Genomic DNA, 26,131 nt, shown 5'->3' with positions numbered 1-26,131 from the left:
AGGAGTTGTGCGACAGCAAAGTGAAGCTCAAAATAAAAGCTGTATGGAGCTGTTGCAGCCGCTGCTGCTTAAGGCAAGAGGGCAATTCCGGTTCAGTTCCTCCCTTGAGAAGCGCATGGTCCGCAAACAGGGCTGCAATAGTCGTGGGCCATTTTGGTGCCACCCTATTAAGGACATAGGTTCCTAGCAAAGGGCTCCTCCCTCCTTCAACTTCTAGGATTCCCTCGTTCATATGATGCTGCTATCCTTCCATCTTACAGCAAACTCAAATGGTGAAAGCCAATAAAAATGGTGCCAGAAAAATAAGGCCACTGAGGTATCGGCATGTTTGGGGAAACCCTAAGGCTTGTAGAAGCAAAAACATAATCTTTTAAAAAACCATTAAGGTCCACCTTTGGGGTCCAGTGAGGGACTGAGCATGTTTGGAAGCCACATAGTACCAATTGAGGAAGAAAAATGGCAAACTGGTCAAGGTGGTGGGAATGACCTCTAAATTGGGTTGTGGCTGACTGGAACTCTGTGGAGATAAACCACAATGGTTTTTTCCTACAAATATTAATTTAGCTTTTGGCCTAGGCCCTTGGTGCCTATGGCATAAATAGATAAGAAATCCTCTTCTAGTGTTGTGCTGTTACATTCATTGTACAGTGGTGCCCCGCAAGACGAATGCTTCGCAAGACGGAAAACCCGCTAGACGAAAGGGTTTTCCGTTTTGGAGGTGCTTCGCAAAACGAATTTCCTATGGGCTTGCTTCGCAAGGAGAAAATGTATTGCGAGTTCCTGCAGGTTTTTTCCCCTCCCCCCCTTTTTCCCAAGCCGCTAAGCCGCTTATCAGCTGATCCGCTAAGCCGCTTAACAGCTGATCCGCTAAGCCGCTTAACAGCTGATCCGCTAAGCCGCTTAGCAGCTGATCCGCTAAGCCGCTAATAGCGCTAATCCACTAAGCCGCTAATAGCGCTAATCCGCTAAGGCGCTAATGGGCTTGCTTCGCAAGACGAAAAAACCGCAAGAGGAAGAGACTCGCGGAACGGATTCTTTTCGTCTTGCGAGGCACCACTGTATTACGTTTGGCGTATATTTTATGCTTGCCTTATCTGTGAGCTGTTCATAATTTTAAAAATAAAATAAAATAAGGGTTTGTTTGTTTTTCAGAGTGCAGAAGAGAGGGAGATGTTTTACCTTAATAAAATTTCCTTTTGATGGTCTTGGGATGTATTGTGCTTAATATTCAGATGTAATTTTTTTAGGTGGCTGAGTTGTATGAGGAGCTGAAAAAGAGAATGGGCGTGTTCAACATGGAGGTCAACCCTCACCCCCCTGCTATGGATCAGGACCATGTGTATAAGCAGCGATTCATTTTGCAGGTGAGATGTCAGGATGTATGAGAGATGTTTTTCTAGATATACATACGCAATATACATACGTCAAATAAAACTTTTTTAAAAAATTACACAACAAAACTCAACCATTTCCACATAAATCACAACAAAATCGAAAATAAATATACAAAAAACCACCAGCAACAACCCTCCACCAACAAACCCTTCCAAAGCACCCCAGCCCAAGATTCTGTTTAGCAGCCTCAGCTTTTGTAGCTGGAGTCAGTCAGGCCAATTGGAAAAATGCCTGCAAGGCAGGCAGCAGGTCTTCCAGGACTCTTCAGCAGCTTCAGCTTTTGTAGCTGGAGTCAATCAGAGCCCCACACACCTGAGTCCCAATGAAAATCTGTGAGACTTAAAAATAAATCCTTGGTTTCAAAGTGGAACCTCTTTTACTCTTACTGCAAATTGCATTTACGCAACTACAAACACATTTGCAAGCCCCACGAAATCAGAGAGTTTGGCTCACGTGTCATTGCAGTGTGACGAATGGCTTACTGCAAGAGAACTGCCACCTCTCCTGAGGCAGTTAACTTTTCCTTCTTCCTTAGGTTGTAATGGCTGGGGCTTTTTATCCGAATTATTTTACTTTGGCGGAACATGATGAAGAAATCGCCGTTCGAGAGATGTCGGGCAAAGATCCCAAAACAACTATAATGGTACAGCTTAACTAAGTTTTGACTCTGCCTTGTGAAGCCATGTTGAAGTGTCCTGTCCCTCTTCCCCGATACTGTTGTTTTAATAATCACATTTCATATATATATATATATATATATATATATATATATATATATATATGCAGGTTTTGGTGTCCTCGGGTATCTCCCCGTGTAAAAGTTGGGGTGTCTAGGCGACGTTTCGACGAGGTCTCACTCGTCATCTTCAGGCTGGTGCTTTCGGCTTCTTGTTACTGGAACAGAGCAGGATCTCAGTGTTTGAGTTCCTATAAATACTGTTGAGGAGGTTCTGGGCAGAGAGGAAGTTCCCAGGCTAGTGTGCCTTTTCTTCTTTTGTTCCTTAATTGCTTGAGGGATATCTTGAGTGATTTCTTGAGTGATATCCTGAGTACCACTTAGGTGGGTCATTAGGTGTGGATTAGTTGCTAAAGCCTTTGTGTCTTGACCTCTTGAACTTTGTGAAGAGTTTTTCTGAGAAGATGGGTGTACTACATTTAGTTGTGCTCTGGCTTGGCTTCGTGTATAGGGGCGAGCTGTGGTTTTGTGGCCTGTGCCAGCCAGATCTGTGTAGGGATTGCAGGGGGGTGCAGCATCCGGAGGTGCCACCATGGTTTGGCTACTGGATGGAGTCTGTAATTTATCTGTGGAGAGGGTCTGGGTTTGGGTCTGGTGTGGTTGATTGGTGATGGCGTTCTGTGTGCCTCTGGATCTGGTGTCAGTTTTTGTGGGGAGGGCTAATTTCCAGATGTCTGGCAAGCGGGATGTGTCGTCACGCTTGTTCATGTTGTGAGGGTGTTTCTCTATCTCGATGGCTTCCATGATTATTCTCTTGTGGTGATGTTCCATGTTAGAGAGCAATTTGGAATCTGCAAAATTAATTTCGTGTCCTGTTTCTTTCATGTGTTGGAAGAGAGAGGAAGTTTTTTCTTCTTTTTTGACGGCATTCTTGTGTTCTGCGATACGTGCATTTATTCGTCTGTTTGTTTGTCCAATGTACGTGGCTGGGCAGACTTTGCAGGGTATTTCATAGACCCCTTGGTTTTCCAACTGGATTTTATCCTTGGGGTTTCTGAGGATATTGGCTATTTTTTGGTTGGCGCAAAAGGCTGTTTTGATATTGTGTTTATGGAGGATTTTGCTAATTTTATCTGTAGTGCCCTTGATATAAGGAAGGAGGGCCATGCCATTGTTTTCTTCTGTGTCTTGGTTTTTGGGGGGTGTTTCTTTTTGGATTAGCTTCGTAACCCTGTTTTGCTGGTATCCATTGGCAATTAACACATTTGAGAGATTCTGTAACTCAGTTGTCAAGTGGTCTTTGTCAGCCAGGCGTTTGGTTCTGGAGATGAGAGTCTTGGCTACGGAGTTTATTTGTGCAGGGTGGTGGTGTGATTGTGCATGTAAGTAGCGGTTGGTGTGTGTTTTTTTCCGGTAGATAGTGTATTTATAGGAACTCAAACACTGAGATCCTGCTCTGTTCCAGTAACAAGAAGCCGAAAGCACCAGCCTGAAGATGACGAGTGAGACCTCGTCGAAACGTCGCCTAGACACCCCAACTTTTACACGGGAAGATACCCGAGGACACCAAAACCTGCATTCCTGTACCCGTGAAAATCTACGAAAGCATATATATATATATATATATATGCAGGTTTTGGTGTCCTCGGGTATCTTCCCGTGTAAAAGTTGGGGTGTCTAGGCGACGTTTCGACGAGGTCTCACTCGTCATCTTCAGGCAGGTGCTTTCGGCTTCTTGTTACTGGAACAGAGCAGGATCTCAGTGTTTGAGTTCCTATAAATACTGTTGAGGAGGTGTGGCCTCCAATGTTTTGGGCAGAGAGGAAGTTCCTAGGCTAGTGTGCCTTTTCTTCTTTTGTTCCTTAATTGCTTGAGGGATATCTTGAGTGATTTCTTGAGTGATATCCTGAGTACCACTTAGGTGGGTCATTAGGTGTGGATTAGTTGCTAAAGCCTTTGTGTCTTGACCTCTTGAACTTTGTGAAGAGTTTTTCTGAGAAGATGGGTGTACTACATTTAGTTGTGCTCTGGCTTGGCTTCGTGTATAGGGGCGAGCTGTGGTTTTGTGGCCTGTGCCAGCCAGATCTGTGTAGGGATTGCAGGGGGGTGCAGCATCCGGAGGTGCCACCATGGTTTGGCTACTGGATGGTGTCTGTAATTTATCTGTGGAGAGGGTCTGGGTTTGGGTCTGGTGTGGTTGATTGGTGATGGCGTTCTGTGTGCCTCTGGATCTGGTGTCAGTTTTTGTGGGGAGGGCTAATTTCCAGATGTCTGGCAAGCGGGATGTGTCGTCACGCTTGTTCATGTTGTGAGGGTGTTTCTCTATCTCGATGGCTTCCATGATTATTCTCTTGTGGTGATGTTCCATGTTAGAGAGCAATTTGGAATCTGCAAAATTAATTTCGTGTCCTGTTTCTTTCATGTGTTGGAAGAGAGAGGAAGTTTTTTCTTCTTTTTTGACGGCATTCTTGTGTTCTGCGATATGTGCATTTATTCGTCTGTTTGTTTGTCCAATGTACGTGGCTGTGCCTCTGCCCAGCCACGTACATTGGACAAACAAACAGACGAATAAATGCACGTATCGCAGAACACAAGAATGCCGTCAAAAAAGAAGAAAAAACTTCCTCTCTCTTCCAACACATGAAAGAAACAGGACACGAAATTAATTTTGCAGATTCCAAATTGCTCTCTAACATGGAACATCACCACAAGAGAATAATCATGGAAGCCATCGAGATAGAGAAACACCCTCACAACATGAACAAGCGTGACGACACATCCCGCTTGCCAGACATCTGGAAATTAGCCCTCCCCACAAAAACTGACACCAGATCCAGAGGCACACAGAACGCCATCACCAATCAACCACACCAGACCCAAACCCAGACCCTCTCCACAGATAAATTACAGACACCATCCAGTAGCCAAACCATGGTGGCACCTCCGGATGCTGCACCCCCCTGCAATCCCTACACAGATCTGGCTGGCACAGGCCACAAAACCACAGCTCGCCCCTATACACGAAGCCAAGCCAGAGCACAACTAAATGTAGTACACCCATCTTCTCAGAAAAACTCTTCACAAAGTTCAAGAGGTCAAGACACAAAGGCTTTAGCAACTAATCCACACCTAATGACCCACCTAAGTGGTACTCAGGATATCACTCAAGAAATCACTCAAGATATCCCTCAAGCAATTAAGGAACAAAAGAAGAAAAGGCACACTAGCCTAGGAACTTCCTCTCTGCCCAAAACATTGGAGGCCACACCTCCTCAACAGTATTTATAGGAACTCAAACACTGAGATCCTGCTCTGTTCCAGTAACAAGAAGCCGAAAGCACCTGCCTGAAGATGACGAGTGAGACCTCGTCGAAACGTCGCCTAGACACCCCAACTTTTACACGGGAAGATACCCGAGGACACCAAAACCTGCATTCCTGTACCCGTGAAAATCTACGAAAGCATATATATATATATATATATATATATCACACACCGTTGTTGTTTTTGACCTATCTGAAGGCATACATTTTTCTTAAATGTACACCAGTGTGGTGTAGTGGTTAAGAGCGGTAGTCACGTAATCTGGGGAACCGGGTTCGCGTCTCCGCTCCTCCACATGCAGCTGCTGGGTGACCTTGGGCCAGTCACACTTCTCTGAAGTCTCTCAGCCTCACTCACCTCACAGAGTGTTTGTTGTGGGGGAGGAAGGGAAAGGAGATTGTTAGCCGCTTTGAGACTCCTGAAGGGGAGTGAAAGGCGGGATATCAAATCCAAACTCTTCTTCTTCTTCTTAACAGTTGAAGAACATTCCCCCGTACGGCTTCCTCTACCATAAGCAACTGCAGTCCCTGTTCAGACAGTGTGGCCAAGTGAAATCCATTTCCTATCATGGGACCAAGTAAGGGAACTTCCATTTTTAACATGGGCATAATTCATTCTCGAAACAAAAAAATAAAATAAAAAAATTCCTTCCAGTAGCCCCTTAGAGACCAACTAAGTTAGTTATTGGTATGAGCTTTCGTGTGCATGCACACTTCTTCAGATACAAAATCTCATACCAATAACTAACTTAGTTGGTCTCTAAGGTGCTACTGGAAGGATTTATTTTATTTTATTTTATTTATTTTGTTTTGTTTCGGCTACGGCAGACCAACACGGCTACCTACCTGTAACTATAATTCATTCTGGTTTTGCTAATCATAGGCAGGGCAGAACGTTTTCTCTTTTGTTCATTTTTAATATTGCAATCACTACCCTGGGATAAATATTTCAAAAGGGCTGTATATAAATACCTAGCGTAAAAAGATTGCCTGCACATTTTCAAAGGTATCTTCGCAGTCGTAAGGGTTTGAAATGTTCTGGGTTTGTGTGCCTGTCATATATATATATATGCCTGTCTGAATGATTTCTGTCCGATTTTACACACATTTTACTTGCCAAGCAAAACTAAATTATATTAATTTAACCAAAATATCTTTTGAATCTCTAAGTCACATTACAACTTTCTGGCAGCCCTCATTTTTGGAATTTGAACGTTGAAAAATTCAACATGCCCTACCACCTTAGTATTTTCTTCGTTCTAACCTAGAGAACATACTTTATTCTTACTTTGCATTTTCTCCCTGTAGAGCCTTTGTAGAATTTTCCCGGAATCCAACCGAATGCTTTAAAACACTTTCTGCCGTATATATGGCCCTTAAGATGTCACAGCTGCGAACTCCATTGGAGCTGAATATACATTCCCCAGAGGAGATTGAAGGGAAAATGGATGGAGGACCAAACATGCTGGCGCGGGGTTCACAGTATGATGCAGATTCATTAGTTTTCAAATTAATGCAAATTCTCATGTGCCTTTTTTGCATAAATTTATTCTGTTGGCAAATAAACAGGGACGGGAGCAGTGAGTTAAAGCCACGCTGCACGGTGTGAATTCTGCTCAGCTCATTCTTTGGGTTTGGAAACTTCGTGAGACAAAACAAGCATAATCCCGAAATCTCAACAGTAAAGAAAAGAACAAGTTGTTCTGGGTGCTTAAAGTGTCGAGGAAGTAGGGGAGAGTGGTTTACATTTTCTAAAACATGCTCTACAGTGGTACTTCAGGTTAAGTACTTAATTCATTCCGGAGGTCCGTTCTTAACCTGAAACTGTTCTTAACCTGAAGCATCACTTTAGCTAATGGGGCCTCCTGCTGCTGCTGCGCCGCCGAAGCACGATTTCTGTTCTCATCCTGAAGCAAAGTTCTTAACCTGAAGCACTATTTCTGGGTTAGCAGAGTCTGTAACCTGAAGCGTATGTAACTTGAAGTGTATGTAACCTGAGGTACCACTGTATTTCTTTTTAAAAAATATTAGCTTTTTAAAATTTAGATTTACAAAATATTGAAGAGAAACCTATGAAAATGAAAGATTCGGCGTAATCATTCACGTCTGTGTAAACATAGCACTTGCAAATTTCCGCAAGTTGTGATTGCAGCTGGTAATGCTAACCTAGCCAGGCTTTGCAAACCAGCTGTTTCGAACTTGGTTTCAAGCTCTGGTTTAGAACTAACCATGGTTGACATTTGAAATCAGCCTAGATGCCACACTGCACCATGGTTAGCTCTGAAAATGGAACAGAGGCATTATTATTATTATTATTATTATTATTAGGTGATTGGCCAAGTGTATGAACAACATTTTCAATGTATTTAAAAAGCGTCAGCTTTGTTCAACTCCAGTAGATGCTCTAGCCTTAAAAAGCCAAGTGTTTTGCTTGAGGGGAGCATGTGCTTTTGTTACGTTGAGGGCTAATCTGGCCTTGCCCATGAGAGGAGAAGAGATCGTTTCAGGTTTGCTGGTTACTTAAACCAGTGATGGGGAACCTGTGGCTCTGCAGATGTTGTTGGACTACAGCTCCCATCAGCCCAACCAGCATGACCTGTGGAGAGGGATGATGGGAGTTGTAGTCTCCCGCTCTGGCTAGGCCAGTTGCTATAAACATTTTAATTGAGGGAGCAGTCTGCAGAAGGTAGCAGTGAGTTATTTCTGTTCTGTTTGCCTTGTGCTTCGCATTTCTTTTTAGAGTGAATGTGGACTTTCAGAAGCACACAGTGTCTCCCATGGAGAAGTTCAGTAGCCCTTTGGAAAAACTGCAGACCATCAGCAGCCTTGATTTATCTATCAATGTCACAGAGGTACAAATGCCATAAAACTATACTGCAGCAGTTAGTGCACATTCAGAGTCTAGATCATATTATTGCTGCCAGAACCACTCCCATGTCCTCTTTGCACTTCTCATTCCCTTTCTCATTCATTGGTTGAGGTCTCCTCATTTCTGCATCAGCTGGCAAGTGTAAGTGCTCATGAAAGCATTTCAGTGTGCAGCTGTCCTAATACACACATTTTTTTTGTGTGAGCTGTTTTATGCTCCTTGTTATGGAATGGGCAAGGCAGCAGGGAGCTCAGTGCAAGCTTAGCATCATGAGCATGGGATTAGCTGTGCTCACACTGCCAAGCTACCCATTGCCTTGCCAGCCATGTGCAGTTGTTGGAAAGCCTGGCAAGGAACGCTGCCCTGTCAGCTGCTGCTGCTGGGCAGGTTTACATTAAAAAGCGGACTCAGCCAAATTTCTTCACCCATCCCTACCTTTAAAAGCCATTAATAGTGGCTTCCCATTTCTCACGTAATGAGAAGCTGCAGTTAACTGTTGCCTCTTTGCTGGCTTTCCTGTTTCTGCAAAGGGAGTGGCAACACAGCTGGCTGGATATCCTGGATGATTAAGAATTTGACCACACAGTCAATATCTGTCTGTCATCTATCTATCTGTTTATTTATCTATTCCCTTCCCTCTCTTCAGGTGGTAGAAGTTGGGCACTTTTGGGGTTACAGAATTGACGAGAAAAATATGGCTGTGCTCAACAACGTGTCTGCTGAGATCAACCAGCTACAGCTGACCCCTCTGCTAGTCCGTCCCTATCCAGATTTGGTGTGCTTGGCACCCTTTACTGAGTGGGAAGACGAGAGATACTACAGAGCCCAAGTCCTGTATGTATCCGGAGAGAATGCAGAGGTACATATTTTTTAAAGCGTGCTTGTGTTTGCAGCTTAATTCAAACCCAAGGAAGCACACACAGCTCTGAATCAACTCTGAGGGTTCTAGAAAACGGGGGAAGGGCAGGATTGGCAAATGCTGGGAGAGAGCGATCGGAGGGGTTAGAAAAGGCTAAAATATATTAAATAGTAGGGCAGACTCTTTCATGTTGGCAAATTGGGCTGAGTTCGCATGGCCGTTTTAAGAAATTGCATCCTTGGGAATCTAGTAAGCTTTCTTAAGCTGCAGTAGTCAACATGGGGCTGTCCAGTTGTTGCTGGACTCCCAACTCCCATCAGCCCCAGCCATCATGGCCCGGTGGTCAGGGATCTGGAGGGCACCGTGATGACTGCCCTTGTCATATGGAGTTGGACCATTGTTCTGTCTTCAGAGTTTCAGGCATGAGTGCTTCCCATGTCTGCCTAGAGAAGTTAGGGATTGAACCCGGTATCTTTCGCCTACAAAGGTTTCGCTGTCTCACCAAGTTGTTCTCCACGGTCCTTTGTCTGCCCTGGTGACAGCTGCACTTGCTCAGCGAGCCATTGGTGTGCCGGGTGCTCACAATATGCAGATTGGCACCTCACCTCTGCTCTGCGCTCCCTGGCCAGTTCAAAACACTCCTGCCGTTGTTTCATAGTGGGGGGAAATGGCGCCCAGCCTCGTTGTTGCACACAAATTACTTAACCCTTGGATCAGCTGCAGCTGCATGAGAAGCTATTCAAGGCAGCTTCCCCACGGTCATTTTAAGCAAAGGGGGCACCAGCTGAAATGGCTGCCTAATCATAAAATTTCACGTGATGCAATAACGGGCCTAATTTTTGCACCAGGAGGCTCCTCTGAATTTGTAAACCAATTTTCTTCTGTGCTTTGGAAATAATTGCCCGTCCTTCTATTCATTACTGTTGTTTTACCGTCCAGGTTTTCTATGTAGATTATGGCAACAGATCAAAAGTGGCTTTGGGACACTTGCGAGAGATTCCAAGCCATCTCCGAGAGCTTCCGTTCCAGGTAACGTTCCTTTTTCTTCCAAGAATCACGGAACCGTGCTATGTGTTTTGGAGGGAGGAGTGTGTGTGTTATATAACTATTATTATTGCTATTCTTATTGTAATTAATCAGTTCAAACTTTACCAGGGCCAAAAGTGCATATATTCATGTTTGGCGGGGTTTTTTGTTTTTGTTTTGGTGTAGGCTCTGGAATTCAAGCTGCGCAGAATGCGGCCTTCTGCCCAGTCCCTTGTATGTGGAGAGCAGTGGAGTCACGCTGCAAGCCAGAGCTTTGCTTCCTTGGTCAGCGGCTGTGCTCTGCTGGTGAAGGTCTTCTCGATCGTGCACAGCATCCTGCTTGTCGATGTGCTTCGGTACTCTGGGCTTTTGGACATTGTGAACGTCCGCGATATACTCATTCAGGAAGGCCACGCCGAACTGGCGGAAGACTCCTATGAATCCAAAGTGTGTTCTCTTGTTCCTTCTTGAGTATAGGAAGTCTTGGCATTTTAGGGTTTTTTGAAGCTGTGAGAGCAGGGGGGAGAGGATTGAAGGCAAGGCATTGCAGCCTTAACCTCTGTCGTGCTGTGAGTTCTGATGTTGGCGGAGCCGCAGGGGAACGGTTTCCCTGGACAGCTCTGCACAGGGCTCAGGCTGGAGAGCAGAACTCGGATGTCGCTTCAGCACCAGCAGTCCCTCAGACGAAGCCTTAATAATAATAATTTATTATTTATACCCCGCCCATCTGGCTGAGTTTCCCCAGCCACTCTGGGCGGCTTCCAATCGAGTGTTAAAAACAATACAGCATTAAATATTAAAAACAGGGCTGTCTTCAGATGTTTTTTAAAGATAAGATAGCTACTTATTTCCTTCACATCTGAAGGGAGGCTGTTCCACAGGGCGGGCGCCACTACCGAGAAGGCCCTCTGCCTGGTTCCCAATGAGGGAACCGACAGAAAGCCCTTGGCGCTGGATCTCTGTGTCTGGGCTGAACGATGGGGGTGGAGACTCTCTTTCAGGTATACTGGGCCGAGGCCTTTTAGGGCTTTAAAGGTCAGCACCAACACTTTGAATTGTGCTCGGAAACGTACTGGGAGCCAATGCAGATCTCTCAGGACCGGTGTTATGTGGTCCCGGCGGACACTCCCAGTCACTAGTCTAGCTGCCGCATTAAATACAAGTTGCACCTCCTGCATCACAGGGGGTTGAAGCAGATAGATGGTCACCATGGCGGCCCCTTGCAACTCTTGATTTTGTTATTCTGTCCTAGCAACTGGCTTCACCTTCGCTGAAAGAAGCCCCACCCTCCTTTTTAGCACTTATTGACTCCAGTGCAGCAGGGGATGTTATGGTTGTGTTACGGCTTCTGGAGTCCACTGCCTCAGGCCATGGGTTGACAGGGACTGCAGACACATTTTGTGGTGCTTCTGGGACTGGTTCTGAGGGCTATCCACTCAGTGTTATACCCTGAAGAAGGAGAGTCTGGCCCCAGGCTCATCTCCCAACAAATCAAAGCTTAAGTCAGGCACCCCCAACCTGCGGCCCTCCAGATGTTTTGGCCTACAACTCCCATGATCCCTAGCTAACAGGACCAGTGGTCAGGGATGAAGGGAACTGTAGTCCAAAACATCTGGAAGGCCAAAGGTTGGGGATGCATAGCTTAAGTATAGTTCTTATGCCCCGTGTAGTATAACTAAGTCTCTTTCCTCCCTCTGCCCCCGCCCAATAACTCTCAAAATGTTTTCTTTTGAATTTCCCTTAGCTCAGCCACGAAAATCTTAAAGAGCTGTTTTCAAAGCCAGAAGAAAGGAAGAGGGATGCTTCTCTCCAGAGGAGCTCAAGTGAAGAGGAGAATCGCTTGATTGAAATGCTCTTGGAAAACGCCTCTGCCAATAGGTTTAGTGCGCCAAACTGCAAGGTAAGCTTAAGAGGCACGGTCATTACTTTCCCCTGCTTTCAGAGTGGCGTGCTGTGGGGGCCCTGAAGGACGTAATGCAGCCTTTCCGTCCAAGTATCTATTAATACCAGGTTTCTTCATCACTGAAACCACGTGGCCGGTGAAGGTTACTTTGGGGGTGGGAGATCGCTCCATCTCGACAGAAACGTGAGAGCAACTGAGCGAAATAACAAAACGCACAATGTTCATGTAAACTTGCGATTTTGGGCAAGCCGTTTTTATGCTTTGGGTTTTCTGGAGCTCTTAAGAAGCTGGATTGACGGTACTGCCAAACCATGGTTTAGTGTGTATGAGAAGGAACTGGAGCAAGTTTCACGCAAAGAGGATTTTGTTTCAGTGACATCTTGTATGCCATCCACACTTGACAAAGTGTGGTTAGTCTTCACTGTTTGCTTGTTGAAACCAAGCGAACGTCAAGTCATAGTTTTAAGAAGCTGGATAGATTCAATAAACCTTAGTTAAATTTAACTACGTTTAAGGAATGGATGGCACACTTAACTGTGGTTAATCTCAAGCAGAGTCTTTCAGTCTTTTGGTGGCTGTGCTGGAAGAAGGGGGGAGTGTGAGCCCCAGGCTCAGTGGCTCATCCTTGCACCACTAACCCATGGTTTCATGTTACTCATGAACTGATTTTAAGAGCTTGGGGTGAGGGGGTTATTTTGACGCCTCCATATTTACCCTTCCTACCCCAAAACATGAGCCACACTTTACTACCATAAGAAGAAAATCCAAAATGGACTAATTTGGGTGTTTTATGTTCTGCTTTAATTTTTTTCCTCCTAAGGCAAGGCTTATTGGCCCATACAACCCCTACTGCCTGAAATTCAGCAGCATGACCAGAATCTCCAGATTTAGGTAGGATGGCATGTTACTGTGCTTTGTTCAAGGTCACTCCGTGGCATTCTGGCTGAACTGGACTTCTCATTGATGTCCTTCCAGGTCATGTACAAAATTGTGTCCCCCTGGCTTTCATATTTTTCATTAGGGCTGCCTGCAAATTTGAAGAAAGTATAATCAATTAATTGAAATTAATTTCAATGGATTAGTTTGCCAATCTGCATAAGCCTGACCTTCATTGAATTAGTATTTCTGGAGAAAAAGGCATACTTGCTTTTGTATTTAGGTTATTTAATTCTGCATTCCTGTCCTAATAAGCCCCAACCCAGCAGTTTTACGAAAAGAACCAAACCAAAAATGATTATTAAGTAACAAAATAAGGTAAAACTAAAACTTTAAAATCCAACGAAGCAGAGTTAAAAGCTTCAATAATTCATTAAAATCCATGCATAATAATAATGTTTTCAGTGCTCACCTAAAACAGCATTGGGGATGGGGCTAGTCTCACCTTCCTTTGGGAGAAAATCCCAAAACCAGTGTCCATTCTGACATGTATTTGTCATAACCAGAGCCAATTCAGTTTTTCCGCGTTTTGGCTTCTTCCAGCTGTGACATTATCATCTCACCTTCTACTTACAGCCAGAATTTTACACATTTTTTTGGTCGTACTATTGCCATGTTCCATTATGTGATTTCACACCAGTTATTTCATGTGTTCCGTATTTGCATTTCCTGATGTAGTTCTTTGTTGCGGTTAATTAAGACCCAGAGCCCAATTGTACCTGATTTCACAATATTTAAGTATTTAAATGTTAACAGTGGACAGCCATTCCCTGCATCTCACTGACCCTCCCCCCCAAAAGCCCCTCCTCACTCAAGCACCTAATCTCATTTAGACAACTGCAATGTGTTAAGGGCTCATGAGATTAAATTATTATTTACTTGGTCCCAACCTGAGTAGCAGTTTACAGGTCTGAGCTTGTAATTTACATTCATTTTTTCAAGGTGTGCAGGTATTTTGTGTTTCTGGATTTTTGCTTCTTCACAGGGTGGGTGGGTTTGTGTGTAAGTGAATAAACTCCGGTCTAAGAACACACTCCCTCTATTTTTCTAAGTAAACCAACTAAGTAGGAAGTGCAAAGGTTTTCCTGAGGGTTTTCTCACACCTTGACACTTCCCTCTTCCAAAGCAAATAGATTACCTGCCCCCTGCAAGGTTCTAAACCCTGAGCTTCATGACAACAGCCAGGAAACATTAAACAAAGCACAAAGCAACATGTCAGAAAATACGACATTAAGCACGTATAATCTGCTAACTTTTTTTAAAAACAACAGCAACACACTGTTCTGAACACATGGGCAGAAGGAATTACCATATCTGCTTAGTGTAAAATTCTCCTAACATTGTACAGTGGTACCTCGGGTTAAGTACTTAATTCGTTCCGGAGGTCTGTTCTTAACCTGAAACTGTTCTTAACTTGAAGCACCACTTTAGCTAATGGGGCCTCCTGCTGCCGCCGCGCCGTTGGAGCACGATTTCTGTTCTCATCCTGAAGCAAAGTTCTTAACCTGAGGTACTATTTCTGGGTTAGCGGAGTCTGTAACCTGAAGCGTATGTAATCTGAAGCATATGTAACCCGAGGTACCACTGTAGCTGCAAAGAAGGCTTTGTCGCACATTCCTACCAGCTAAGGTTACTACGATAGGGCCAACGAAGATGATCTCTTCTGTCCAGGCAGATTCACGCGGTGGTCTTTCAGACAATAATTACTATTATTTATTAAATTTCTGTTCCATCCATCTTCCCAAAAATGCTCAGGGAGCAGCAAACACCAACATGTTTAAAAAGGACAATTGAAACGGACATAAAACACGTTTAAAATAACTAAAAATATTTTTTTGAAAAGCCATCTCATTCAGCCTATTTCAAGGTTGGCATGACCAGTATCTTTCAGCCATCAAATGCCTGGGAAACAGGAATGTTTTTAAGTTTCCCCTAAAAATGAATAATGAAGGAAATGGGTGCATCTCACCAGGGAAGGTATCCCACAAATGGAGAAATGCCACCAAGAAGGTCCTGTTATGGGGAAACGCCAGCTGAGCAGCCTTAACTGATGGCAACACCATATTGCAGCCCTAAGCTGTTAAGAGACTAGCGTGACATTAAATAGCCCTAGCATTTTGCCACCAGCTGGAGGTTCCAAACACTTCTGTAGGGTAGCCGCAGGTAGAACGCATTGTGGTGATCTAATCATAGGTCACCCAGGCACATATAGCTGTGCCCAGATGTGCCTTTTCTAGCAAGGGATGGTGCACAGATGCCACAGTCGGAACTGTCTTGAAGAGAAGCCCTTTCCTCCATGGGGAAGACTGAAGAATGACGCCCCCTGGCAACAGTAGTTCTATGTAAATGCTTGTGCATAAAAGATGATGATGATTTACAACACATACAAAAGTGGCTTTAAAGCAGGCATAGGCAAACTCGGCCCTCCGGATGTTTTGGGACTACAACTCCCATCATCCCTAGCTAACAGGACCAGTGGTCAGGGATGATGGGACTTGTAGTCTCAAAACATCTGCCTATGGCTGCTTCAAAGAGAGAGAGAGAGGAGAGAGAAAAACGAAAGCAATAAAACCCCAAAGGATATAGTACATTGCCATAACAATCATTATCAATTGACGATTGCAATTTTTGACCTACTATATTTTGTATAATGAGTTTCAAATTGCATTATACTTGTCCATGCAAAAGAAGAGAAAAGAAAAGATGTTTGATAGAACCATTTTAGTAGGAAAGGTGTTGAGGAGAATAATTTCGCTAATTAGTCAGTGACAATTTCACGGCATTGGATTTCTTCTGCTGCATATTAGGAATTCTGTGCAAGGCTGGTATTTAAACGAACTGAATTTCTTTTCTCTCTCTCTCCCTCCCCTCTAGAGCAGTCTTAGTGGAGAAGGAGAGTGTGAACTCAGTGGTGGTGGTTGATGCCCCTGAAGACTCGTTTCAACAGATGCTGGTTGCTGCCTCTGTGACAGTAAATGCAACAGGTAAACAGTGTACTATTCCTGGGTGAATAGAGCATTGATAAAGAGCTGATCGATCACTTGTGCCTGCACTGTAGTTCTGTTACCACTGGATCTTACATTTGCAAAATTATTGCATTCTTTAAAATGACCAAATAGTATTATCATTACTACTATTGTTTTCTGATAACAGGTTCCACAATGTTGCTCAGGGAGACATCTCTGATGCCTCATATTCCAGGACTTCCAGCACTGCTGGCCATGCTGTTTGCTCCTGTGATAGATCTCAGGTATGTGCACATTTCTAAACAAGAGCATCGCAGTCAACTTAACAAATGCTTGTGCGGCTTCCTTTATAGTTCCCTGACAGAATGTATAACACTCTTTCCAAAGGCTTCATGTTGTGTGACATAAAATGCAGTCCCCCACACCGATAGTAAACATTGATCTTTTTTTCAAATCCAGGGCTATGCTTACTGCCAGGCCTGTGCATATTTAAAGTACCGTATTTTTCACTCTATAAGACGCACCAGACCACCAGACGCACCTAGTATTTGGAGGAGGAAAACAAGAAAAAAAATATTCTGAATCTCAGAAGCCAGAACAGCAAGAGGGATCGCTGTGCAGTGAAAGTAGCAATCCCTCTTGCTGTTCTGGCTTCTGGGACAGCTGCACAGCCTGCATTTGCTCTGTAAGACGCACACACATTTCCCCTTACCTTTTAGGAGGGAAAAAGTGAGTCTTATAGAGCAAAAAATAAGTTAATTAATTTCAAATGTTGCCGAATTTAAAAGCTTGTAACCTGCCAGATTTGAAGTTCAGAAGGTGATACTGAAAATTTGCTATCCTGAGAATCATATTTCTGTAAAGAAAGATGTGAAAAGAGTCTGTGGGTAGGGTTTGCCCAAATCACAGAAGCTCAGGGGCAAAGGGATCAGGAGGGACAGGATTTCAAGAAATCTGATCACAGTAATCCCTAGAGCATGGCTTACTGTGAATGAGCATGCTGCTGAATCGTTCTTGTCTAGGTCCTCCTTTCCTTGAGTTTCAGGCAATAAACCACAAGTGTGCTTACTGTGAAGGGACGTGGGTGGCACTGTGGGTTAAACCACAGAGCCTAGGGCTTGCCGATCAGACGGTCGGCGGTTCGAATCCCTGCGACGGGGTGAGCTCCCGTTGCTCGGTCCCAGCTCCTGCCAACCTAGCAGTTTGAAAGCACGTCAAAGTGCAAGTAGATAGATAGGTACTGCTCCAGCGGGAAGGTAAACGGCGTTTCCGTGCGCTGCTCTGGTGCGCCAGAAGCGGCTTAGTCATGCTGGCCACATGACCCCAAAGCTGTACGCCGGTTCCCTCAGCCAATAAAGCAAGATGAGCGCCGCAACCCCAGAGTCGGTCATGACTGGACCTAATGGTCAGGGGTCCCTTTACGTTTTTATACACTGCTAGGTGCATTGTGTTTTGTATGTGGGTATGTGTGTGCTTATGTGAATTCTTTATTGTATAAATGACTTGGTCATTAAAAAGCTTGTTGCTCTCATTAGGGTTGATGAAAGCAGGAACAGATACATTGGTGTCCTCTGTGGATTGGGATGGAACTACTCGCTGGGAGTCCCCATCCTCTCCGACCACGACATGGAGTTTATGTTTGATGTGAAAATTGATGCAGATGACATAACCCAGGTAAATTCCGCACCAGTTCATCCCATTCATGCTACCCCCCCCCCCCAGGTTTCTTGGAAGTGAACCCAACTGCCTTGGCTGGTTTATTTGCGATGAGATTGATCCACATCTTGGGAAATAATCCTGTATTTGGGTAGACGATTAAGCTAACAAATTCTTTTAACGGATCTGGTTTAAAAGTGTTTCAGTTTGAATCAGAAAAGTAGTTTCATCAAAAGCTCAACTACAGTGGTACTTTGGGTTACAGACGCTTCAGGTTACAGACTCCGCTAACCCAGAAATAGTACTTCGGGTTAAGAACTTTGCTTCAGGATGAGAACAGAAATCGTGCTCCGGCAGCGGGAGGCCCCATTGGCTAAAGTGGTGCTTCAGGTTATGAACAGTTTCAGGTTATGTACGGACCTCCGGAACGAATTAAGTACTTAACCCGAGGTACCACTGTATTCAACCAGTCGCCATCTCTGCTGCTTTCAAAAAACGACCGTCTTTTATTCACAGATAAACATTATAAGGATCGCCATTAACAAGCTCGTCTCGGATGGTCCAAACGGCCTGATGCATTTTGGTCAGGAGAGAATTGCCCAGTTGCAGGATGCCACTCGCCAGAAGCTTTTAGGGTAAATTACCTCCTTTTTTTCTTGCCATAAGAAGTTGCATTCATTTTTATAGCACACAGCAAGAGAGAGAGTGCATTGCAAATCTGAAGAAGCACTAGCTCAGCTTTCCCTAGCCTGGTGCCTTCCAGATGTTTAGAACTCCCACCAGCCCCACCCAGCATGTCCATGGATCAGGGATGATGGGAGCTGTGGTTTCAAACATCTGGTGGGCACCAGGTTAGAGAAGGCCAGGCACAAATGTAACAGTCCTGGAGAAGCCAAAGAACCTAAATGTATCATTATGTATTCGGGACACTCGTGCATCTGCAGTTTTAAGTTAATTGTATTTACCATATGTCATCACTACTTAACGGGAAACTCTGCGTTTGAAAAACATGTCTAGACAGAATGAATTAAAACGTATCATTGCCGTACTTTGCACAGCTCAGGGAGACAGGAGATGGCAGGCGGGGAGTCTGTAGTAATCGAGTTGTCACACACGACAAAACATTCCCAAAATAGCTAGGATTAGATCTGCATAGACAAATTCAGGCACATGCACGTGTATGCACTCGGCTGATGCAAACATTGGCACTGGGAGATCAACTTAAATTATGATGTTTTAAATGCTTGCCTTGTCAAAATACTCTTAATAAATTAGCTCAGCCAGGGCTCGAATTAGAAAGGGGCAGGAGGAGCTGCTGGCGTTCTTAGCTTGTCCTCCTAATGAAGGTTAGGAGGGGGGCAGGATTTGGCTACAATTGGGGAATGTTGGAAGTGGGCTTTCTGGCTTTCATTAAGGATCCCTTTAACGCCTCCCCTTCCAATAATTAGGGCACCAGATTCTGTGTGATGCTGAATTTTTTTCCTGAGCGGCTTCCCAACAAAGTAAGGTTGGCAACTGGTGGGCCTTGGAATCTCCATCCAACCCTCCGTGTAGCCTCTGCCTGCCCCCCTGCTGGGGACCTCAGCTACTACCCCTCCCCTTGCAAGGCAAAAACACCATTAGAGGCCTGTTGAGCTTCATTCACACCATACATATAAAGCGGTCTTACACCACTTTAGTAGTTTTGACTTTCCCCACACAGAATCTTGGGAACAGTAGTTTTGTACTGTAGAACTACAGTTCCCAGGATTCTGTTGGTGTACCGCACTGGGCTTTGTAACCAACTTGGGAAAACGCCAGGCAGCTGCGTTCTTCCCCCTCAAGCACCTCTCGGGATGATCCATCACTCCTCTGTCCCGATGCGCTTCTGCGACACATATCCAAAGATATGTGCACACAATACGGTAGCAGAAACTAGGCATAGAGGGTGTGGAATCTAAGCTGATTTATTATGTACACGATCGGGTGTTACAAAACAAAGGAAACATGTCTCCTCTCCACTTCTTCTCCGAGAGAGAACAGCAAATGCAAAAATACAACAGTAACGGAACAGTGTAACTGAACTTCCGTTCCCATGATTCCAGTAGTATGGAATGTCAACACAGACATGTGATGAAAACAATCACACCTCAGTGGAGAGAATGAAATCCCAACAGATTCTCCATGACTGTTCAAGTGGTATAAGACTGCTTTAAATGTCTGTCCTACTAATACGATTTTTCTTTACTCACAATGAGTTTCTTTCTCCCCGCTCTCTCAGCCTGATTTGTAAATCGAAACCTCGTGAAGTTGTTCCTCCCAAATTCTATCCGAAGCCATATGAATGGAGTCAGGTAAGATTTGCTCCCCAAATTTAGACCTCAATAACACCAATCCCAAGCCTTCTAGCCTCAGGTATGGTGACTCTCCCCAGTCTCTAGCAGATCACATACTACCTGACTGTTTTACTGAAGAAGCCAGGGTTTGAATCTGGGGTGTTCTGGTTGGGGATACTTAACGAATTTGTTTCAGTGAATTTCAGTATGACCTGCCCTGATCCACAGCACCTAGACTACAGAGTGGATTGGAGCACATTTATCCTTTGCATTCCACTCTTCTCTAAATTTTGAGACATAGTGACCAGCTTAAAAATGCCCCCCAAAATGAAGCTAAACACTTCCTGAAAAAAATATGTAAACCGAACTGCAGCCATCATTCAAAATTCACACACTTTCCCAGATTTTGCGATGCAGTTCTCTAGTCAAGAAATGCTTGTCTTCAAACATGAACATCAAGTGCTAGAGATAATTTTAACATTCTTTACCACATCTACCTACCTACCCATCCATCCACCCACCCACCCACCCACCCTTCTCTGTGAGTTATAAGCTCTGCCCAGGAGAAAATGTTACTGGAACAGACACCACTTCAATCTCACCAGAAAACCTTCCCTTCCATTCAGAGCATTAAACCTTCACTTTAAAAGAACAAACAATAAAATGTTCATTACTTGCATGTACTAAGTTATGTTGTTTGGACATTGTTCCCATGTTTTTCTTTCTCATTTAGCCACAGTCAAACATTGTCATTGACCAGTCTGAACCACAAGATGCACGAGCGAGGACTGATTCCTTGTACCAGCTGCATAAGTTGATTTTGTTAAATGCCTAAGGCTTCAGCGCTCATCGTCCTTCGCTGGAAGAAAGTCCCATTAGACCTGGTGCAATCTGCTTCCAAATAAGTGTGTTTAGGATCAGAATATTGTTGTTGTTTTAAAAAAACACCCTATTGTTCTGTTATAGAAAAATATAAAAGATGTGTTTAAAAATGTGATGTTACCAGTTTAACTGTTTGCCTTGTTTTCCTAACAAACGAGAAGCCCCCAGAAAATGACACAGTATTTGAAATTGGAAGAACTTTAGTGCTGCTCACTTACTAACCACATGAGGCACTAAGAGCTGCTTATCCCTAACATTAGACTACCTGGCTTCACCCCTCCAAATTATATGCATTCAGTAAAGTTCTGAATGCCAGGGTTTGTAGGGGGACGGCACACCCTTAGGCTTTTTCATACACCCGAGAGCCCTGATCACACTTGGCTCCTGGCATTGGCAGAGGGGAGGGTTTGGTGTCTGGAACGGCAGAATGAATGAAACTGCTGTGCCATCTTCCTGGCAGGTAGATCAATGTTGCTTACTGTGAGAGGGGCAAGATGACAAGGGGTCTGGTGCAGTGCAGACGCACAGGCAGAGCCAATCTGGTGCTCCTGCTTGCATGTTTGCACCATGCCAACCTCCCTTGCCACTTTCCCTCCCAGTAAGCAGCAGTGACCCATCTGTCACTGGGGAGCTAATGTAATGACTCTGCCCCACAAAGCAAGCTGTTTCTGCCTGATGTACAGAAGTTGACGGGATGGAGCCAGGCAGCTGTAGGACGAGTGGGAGCACAGTGGGATGTTGCCGTGGTGGGCAGTGCCAGGAAGAGAAGTCCTTCGCCACCTCCATTTAACCCTGCCTATGATGTTTCTCTTCTTGAGTTCAAAGCAGGGCTGGGGTGGGGGGGAACCTTTGGCCTTCCAGATGTTGTTGATCTACAGCTCCCATCATCCATGACAATTGGTCTTACCGGTTCTGGAGGGACAAAAGTCCCCTATCCGTGCTTTAAAGATGCATACAAGTTGCTATGGCTAAGATTCTTGGAATTGATAGTTTTGACAGCAGGGCTTAGCTGCGACAGATTCTTTAAAGAGTGTGAAATGCATATAATTAAGCCGCTTCAGTTTAGCTCGTAGTTAGCATTCACAGCAGCCAAATAGGAAGATAACGTTTTGGTTTTGCCTTTGGATTAAAGTGCATTTCAAGTTTTAAGTGTTCCATTTAACATTTGCTTTCTGTTATTAGCTATATCTGCAATTGCTAGTTTGCTTTGAAAAAATAAAGCCAATGAGTGATTATACACTGTGATTTTTGTGTCTTTTAAAATACATATTGGGCAAAAGGAACAGCGTAGATTAAATCAAATCTGTCGTTCCTTTTTACATTCACGCAGCATGATGGAAATTGCCATTTGTTTCTTCCTAGCTTGAAGTGGGGGGGGGGGGGGATGGACAGACATGCCTTTATAGAAGTTAGCAGTGGAAATACAACTAAAACAAATAGCAACACTAAAGCAAGAAACACAAAGGGCAATTTTATAGAATTGGTTAGAACTAATTAACCAGATCATAATCTTAGTACAGACCACAGAATGTGGTTTGGCAACCAAAGGAAAAATACTGCAGTCAATCTGCTCAGTTCTCTCCCACCAGTGCAAGAAAGACCACTTACCTTTTAAGGTGGGTGAAGGCTGCAGCCACGGAGGGTGACAGGATAGGCTGCCTAAATTTTAAATCTAAATCGGCCAATGAAGGTCTACGTGTGGGGCAGGGCTTTGGCAGACTGGAGGAACAACATCAGCTTGGCATCATTGGCATCCAAATGCCAGCCTGTAACTCTCACCCCCACCCCAAAATCTGGATTTACTTTTTCTGAGGCAAATCCCAGAAGTAACAAGAAAAAACCCCAACCCTGTTGCCAGCTACTTGTTTTTGCAATATTTCACTGACCCATTTGTCATTTAATCCCGATGTTCCAGAAATTGTACTCCAGAGCAAGATATCCTCCTTGTCTTGCACAAGAAAAGAGGCCTGGATTAGGTTGATGTGGTGCCCTTGACTCAATGCATTGCATATAAAGTCTGGAACAAGTCTTAAAGTAGAAGGACACCTCTAGATCCAAGATACTGTTCGATCTATTAAAACATGTGAAATATTCTCAGAGCCGAGTGTGGATTTCATGCTCCTTATTCAGCTCATAGTGGTGAGGAGGAATGGAAGTCCCCTCACAGTATCTGCTTTATATACATTATTTACACAATGGGCTGCACGTGATTGGCTAATTCCGGGATTCTCCTGTAGGCCAATCAGGTTGTGGATTCACTTCCATCTGGAGCCGGATTGGGTGGCTCCTGCAGACCAATCATACTGTTTCATTGTTCTAGGACCAATCAGACTGCTGCATTCTGAATCCTATTGTTCTAGGACCAATCAGACTGCTGCATTTTTAATCCTATTGTTCTAGGACCAACCAGACTGCTGCATTTTGGATCCTATTCAACTCAGTACATAACAACATGAATATCCTGTCAGTTTTCTGTGTGGTGAAGACCAACTGCCTGATGTAATAGAACCTTGTTTCCGAAAGAAACGAGCGGTACACTGTTACTTCTGGGAAAGAACTGGGAACACCAGTTAATCCTGCAAGTCCCACGTGTGTGGGACTACCAAGGAAAAATGGCTGAATTCAAAAAAGCGCAAGCAGGGCTTGACTCACTCTTACGCCAAAACAGCCCCCAGCAGAGTTTAAAGCACAGGCCTGTGCAGCGTTTGCAAAGCCTCTACCCCTCTTAGAGTGAATAGACCACAAACTTTGGTATGTTTAAGTGCTTTACTTACAGTAACCACAGATTTCACTCACACACTGTTCAATGCAACAGCAAAAATCATAAGGGCAAGGTCTTTTTGGTTGCAAAATGCAGGTGTTAGTCTCCAACATGCGGTCTGAGTCTGGAGCCCCAGCCTCTGATGTGCTCAGCTACATGGTTGGAACAAAAGGGGAGGGGGGGAGGAACAAGAAACAGACAATACTTCCTTGCAGAAGGGGAGGGGGGGGCGTGACCTAGCCATGCCTTGTCTAACAATTTACAAGTCCTTGGTTAAAGTGTTTATTTCTACTGAACTCGCCAAGTCTCTCAGGGCTATCCAGCACCCCTTCAAGAGGAGGTCTTCTGCCAAAAGCTTCTTCCCAATTTGGACACAAGGAGGGCACAGATGGGGTTGAGAGGGAACATGCAAACCCCAAACTAGGGAGAAAGGCGAAGGAAGCCTGCCCAGGATCTGGATACTGCTCTTGTATATCTCTATTGGGAATGTCTTCCAGCAGCATTTTGCAGATATGGAAGTTTGTCTTTCTTTGATTTTTTTTTTTAATGGTCCTTTGGAACATTCTGCTCACCTCTCTTTTCTCTGTTGACAATATCTGGGTGCGTGGGTAATGAATTCTGCTGCCACCTCACATACTGTTAGAGCTTCCTTTCCCTGTCTTAGGCAGATGTTCCTTAACTGGAGGTTCTGCCTTTTCTTGCAGGGGAAGTTATCTTGTCTTCTTTCTTCGCTCCCTGTTTTTCCTTCATGGTTTCTGTAGAGTTGTAACAGTTAGGTTCCAGTCCCTGATGCAGTTCCAGTTGGATGATATTTTAGTAGTTGAGGAGTTATCTGCCTTGCCAGTCAGTCTGGAGAGAGGGATGACTCCTCTCCCTGGAGGGGAAGCAGAGGGTTCAGAAGACCTTGCCTGTATTTGGGAAAATGAAATATATGTGTTTGTGTGTGAACAACAAATAGAAATGGTTGAGTGTCTGGATTCAAATGCGGGGGCTAACACACAAGAGAGCCCCAGTAGCCCCAGTTAAAATCACAAAATAAGCAGCCCATTAAAGTTTTAGGAATACAGGTTGTTAAACCTTTTCTCATCCAGCTACATACAGCAGCTGATCTCTTTCTACCCCTCTTGCAATGAGCAGACCACACACAGTTAAGTAAGTTTAAAATGTTTTACTTACAGATTCAAGTTCTCAGTCATGCATTGTTCCATGCTGCAGCAATGATAATACAGGCAACATACTGTTGAGTAGAAAATGCAGAATATAGTTCTAAACAAATGCTGTGAGCTCAGGAGCAAGTTTACACACATCCTTCTTCAATGGTTACATGATGCACAGGGGGCGGGGGGTGAATAGAAAGGCTTGGATGTAACTTGAGTCTCTCTACAACTCTGTGGTCCTTAACCTCTTCATGCAATAACTAGCAGTTCTGCATAGTTAGGTTTGACTGCAATCTCTCGCAGCCTGATTCTCCCAGCAGCATGACCAAACACAAATTCATGGGAAATACAATTTTCTATTCTGCTGGGAATCTGCTGCCACCCAGTGGACAGTATGGATTTACTTTGTATTTGAAATTTATTTGCAGGTTTGCAGCTCCTTCCAAAACATGGAATATATATTCAGTTCATCAACTGCCAACAGGCAGAATGCAAGAGTTAGGCCTCATCTGCACTTTGCTTTGAAAGCAATATCGTATCACTCTAAACAGTCATGGCTCCCACCTAAGAATCCTAGGAACTGAAGTTAGTTAAGGGTACTGAGAGTCACAGAGCTAACAGTCTCAAGAGCGGTTTGACAGTCAGTCAGTCTCACCAGGGCACTCTAGTAATTGTAGCACTTTGAGGGGAAGAAGTGGATAAAATGGGCACATAGAATGAGTTGCTGCACGTGAGTTAAAAGAAAGTTTAAATAAAAACTATCAGTTTGATTAGGTAAAGGTACCCCTGCCCGTACGGGCCAGTCTTGACAGACTCTGGGGTTGTGCGCCCATCTCACTCAAGAGGCTGGGGGCCAGCGCTGTCCGGAGACACTTCCGGGTCACGTGGCCAGCGTGACAAAGCTGCATCTGGCGAGCCAGCGCAGCACACGGAACGCCGTTCACCTTCCCTCTGGTAAGCGGTCCCTATTTATCTACTTGCACCCGGGGGTGCTTTCGAACTGCTAGGTTGGCAGGCGCTGGGACCGAGCAGCGGGAGCGCACCCCACTGCGGGGATTCGAACCGCCGACCTTTCGATAAGTAAGCCCTAGGCGCTGAGGCTTTTACCCACAGCGCTACCCACAACCTCAGTGCCTAGGACTTGCCGATCGTATGGTCGGTGGTTCGAATCCCCGCGGTGGGGTGAGCTCCCGTCTTTCGGTCCCAGCTCCTGCCCACCTAGCAGTTCGAAAGCACCCCTAAGTGCAAGTAGATAAATAGGTACCGCTTTATAGCGGGAAGGTAAACGGCGTTTCCGTGTGCTGCGCTGGTGCTGGCTCGCCAGAGCAGCTTCGTCACGCTGGCCACATGACCCGGAAGTGTCTCCGGACAGCGCTGGCCCCCAGCCTCTTAAGTGAGATGGGCACA

At 44.7% G+C, this 26,131-nt stretch overlaps 1 protein-coding gene across 3 annotated transcripts in view; it reads left to right on the top strand.

Moving 5' to 3' along the window:
* The window catches only part of TDRD9 (tudor domain containing 9), a 100,791-nt gene extending 78,761 nt beyond the window's left edge, over positions 1-22,030 (top strand). For all 3 annotated transcript variants that reach the window (XM_077923595.1, XM_077923581.1, XM_077923588.1), the window contains 16 exons: positions 1,248-1,364; positions 1,931-2,038; positions 5,872-5,972; positions 6,703-6,876; positions 8,135-8,246; positions 8,910-9,122; positions 10,062-10,151; positions 10,335-10,595; positions 11,893-12,048; positions 12,872-12,942; positions 15,862-15,971; positions 16,141-16,237; positions 17,489-17,627; positions 18,126-18,244; positions 19,870-19,942; positions 20,658-22,030. In XM_077923595.1, the coding sequence (XP_077779721.1) occupies positions 1,248-1,364; positions 1,931-2,038; positions 5,872-5,972; positions 6,703-6,876; positions 8,135-8,246; positions 8,910-9,122; positions 10,062-10,151; positions 10,335-10,595; positions 11,893-12,048; positions 12,872-12,942; positions 15,862-15,971; positions 16,141-16,237; positions 17,489-17,627; positions 18,126-18,244; positions 19,870-19,942; positions 20,658-20,759 (2,043 nt within the window). In that variant the 3' untranslated portion in view covers positions 20,760-22,030. The remainder of the gene's footprint in view (positions 1-1,247; positions 1,365-1,930; positions 2,039-5,871; positions 5,973-6,702; positions 6,877-8,134; positions 8,247-8,909; positions 9,123-10,061; positions 10,152-10,334; positions 10,596-11,892; positions 12,049-12,871; positions 12,943-15,861; positions 15,972-16,140; positions 16,238-17,488; positions 17,628-18,125; positions 18,245-19,869; positions 19,943-20,657) is intronic.
* Positions 22,031-26,131: the final 4,101 nt, after the last annotated feature.

This window comes from Podarcis muralis, chromosome 1 (assembly GCF_964188315.1).
Source record: "Podarcis muralis chromosome 1, rPodMur119.hap1.1, whole genome shotgun sequence".
Classification (NCBI taxonomy): domain Eukaryota; kingdom Metazoa; phylum Chordata; class Lepidosauria; order Squamata; family Lacertidae; genus Podarcis; species Podarcis muralis.
Note: the sequence above shows the minus strand (reverse complement) of the source record. Positions and strands in the feature narration are given on the sequence as shown.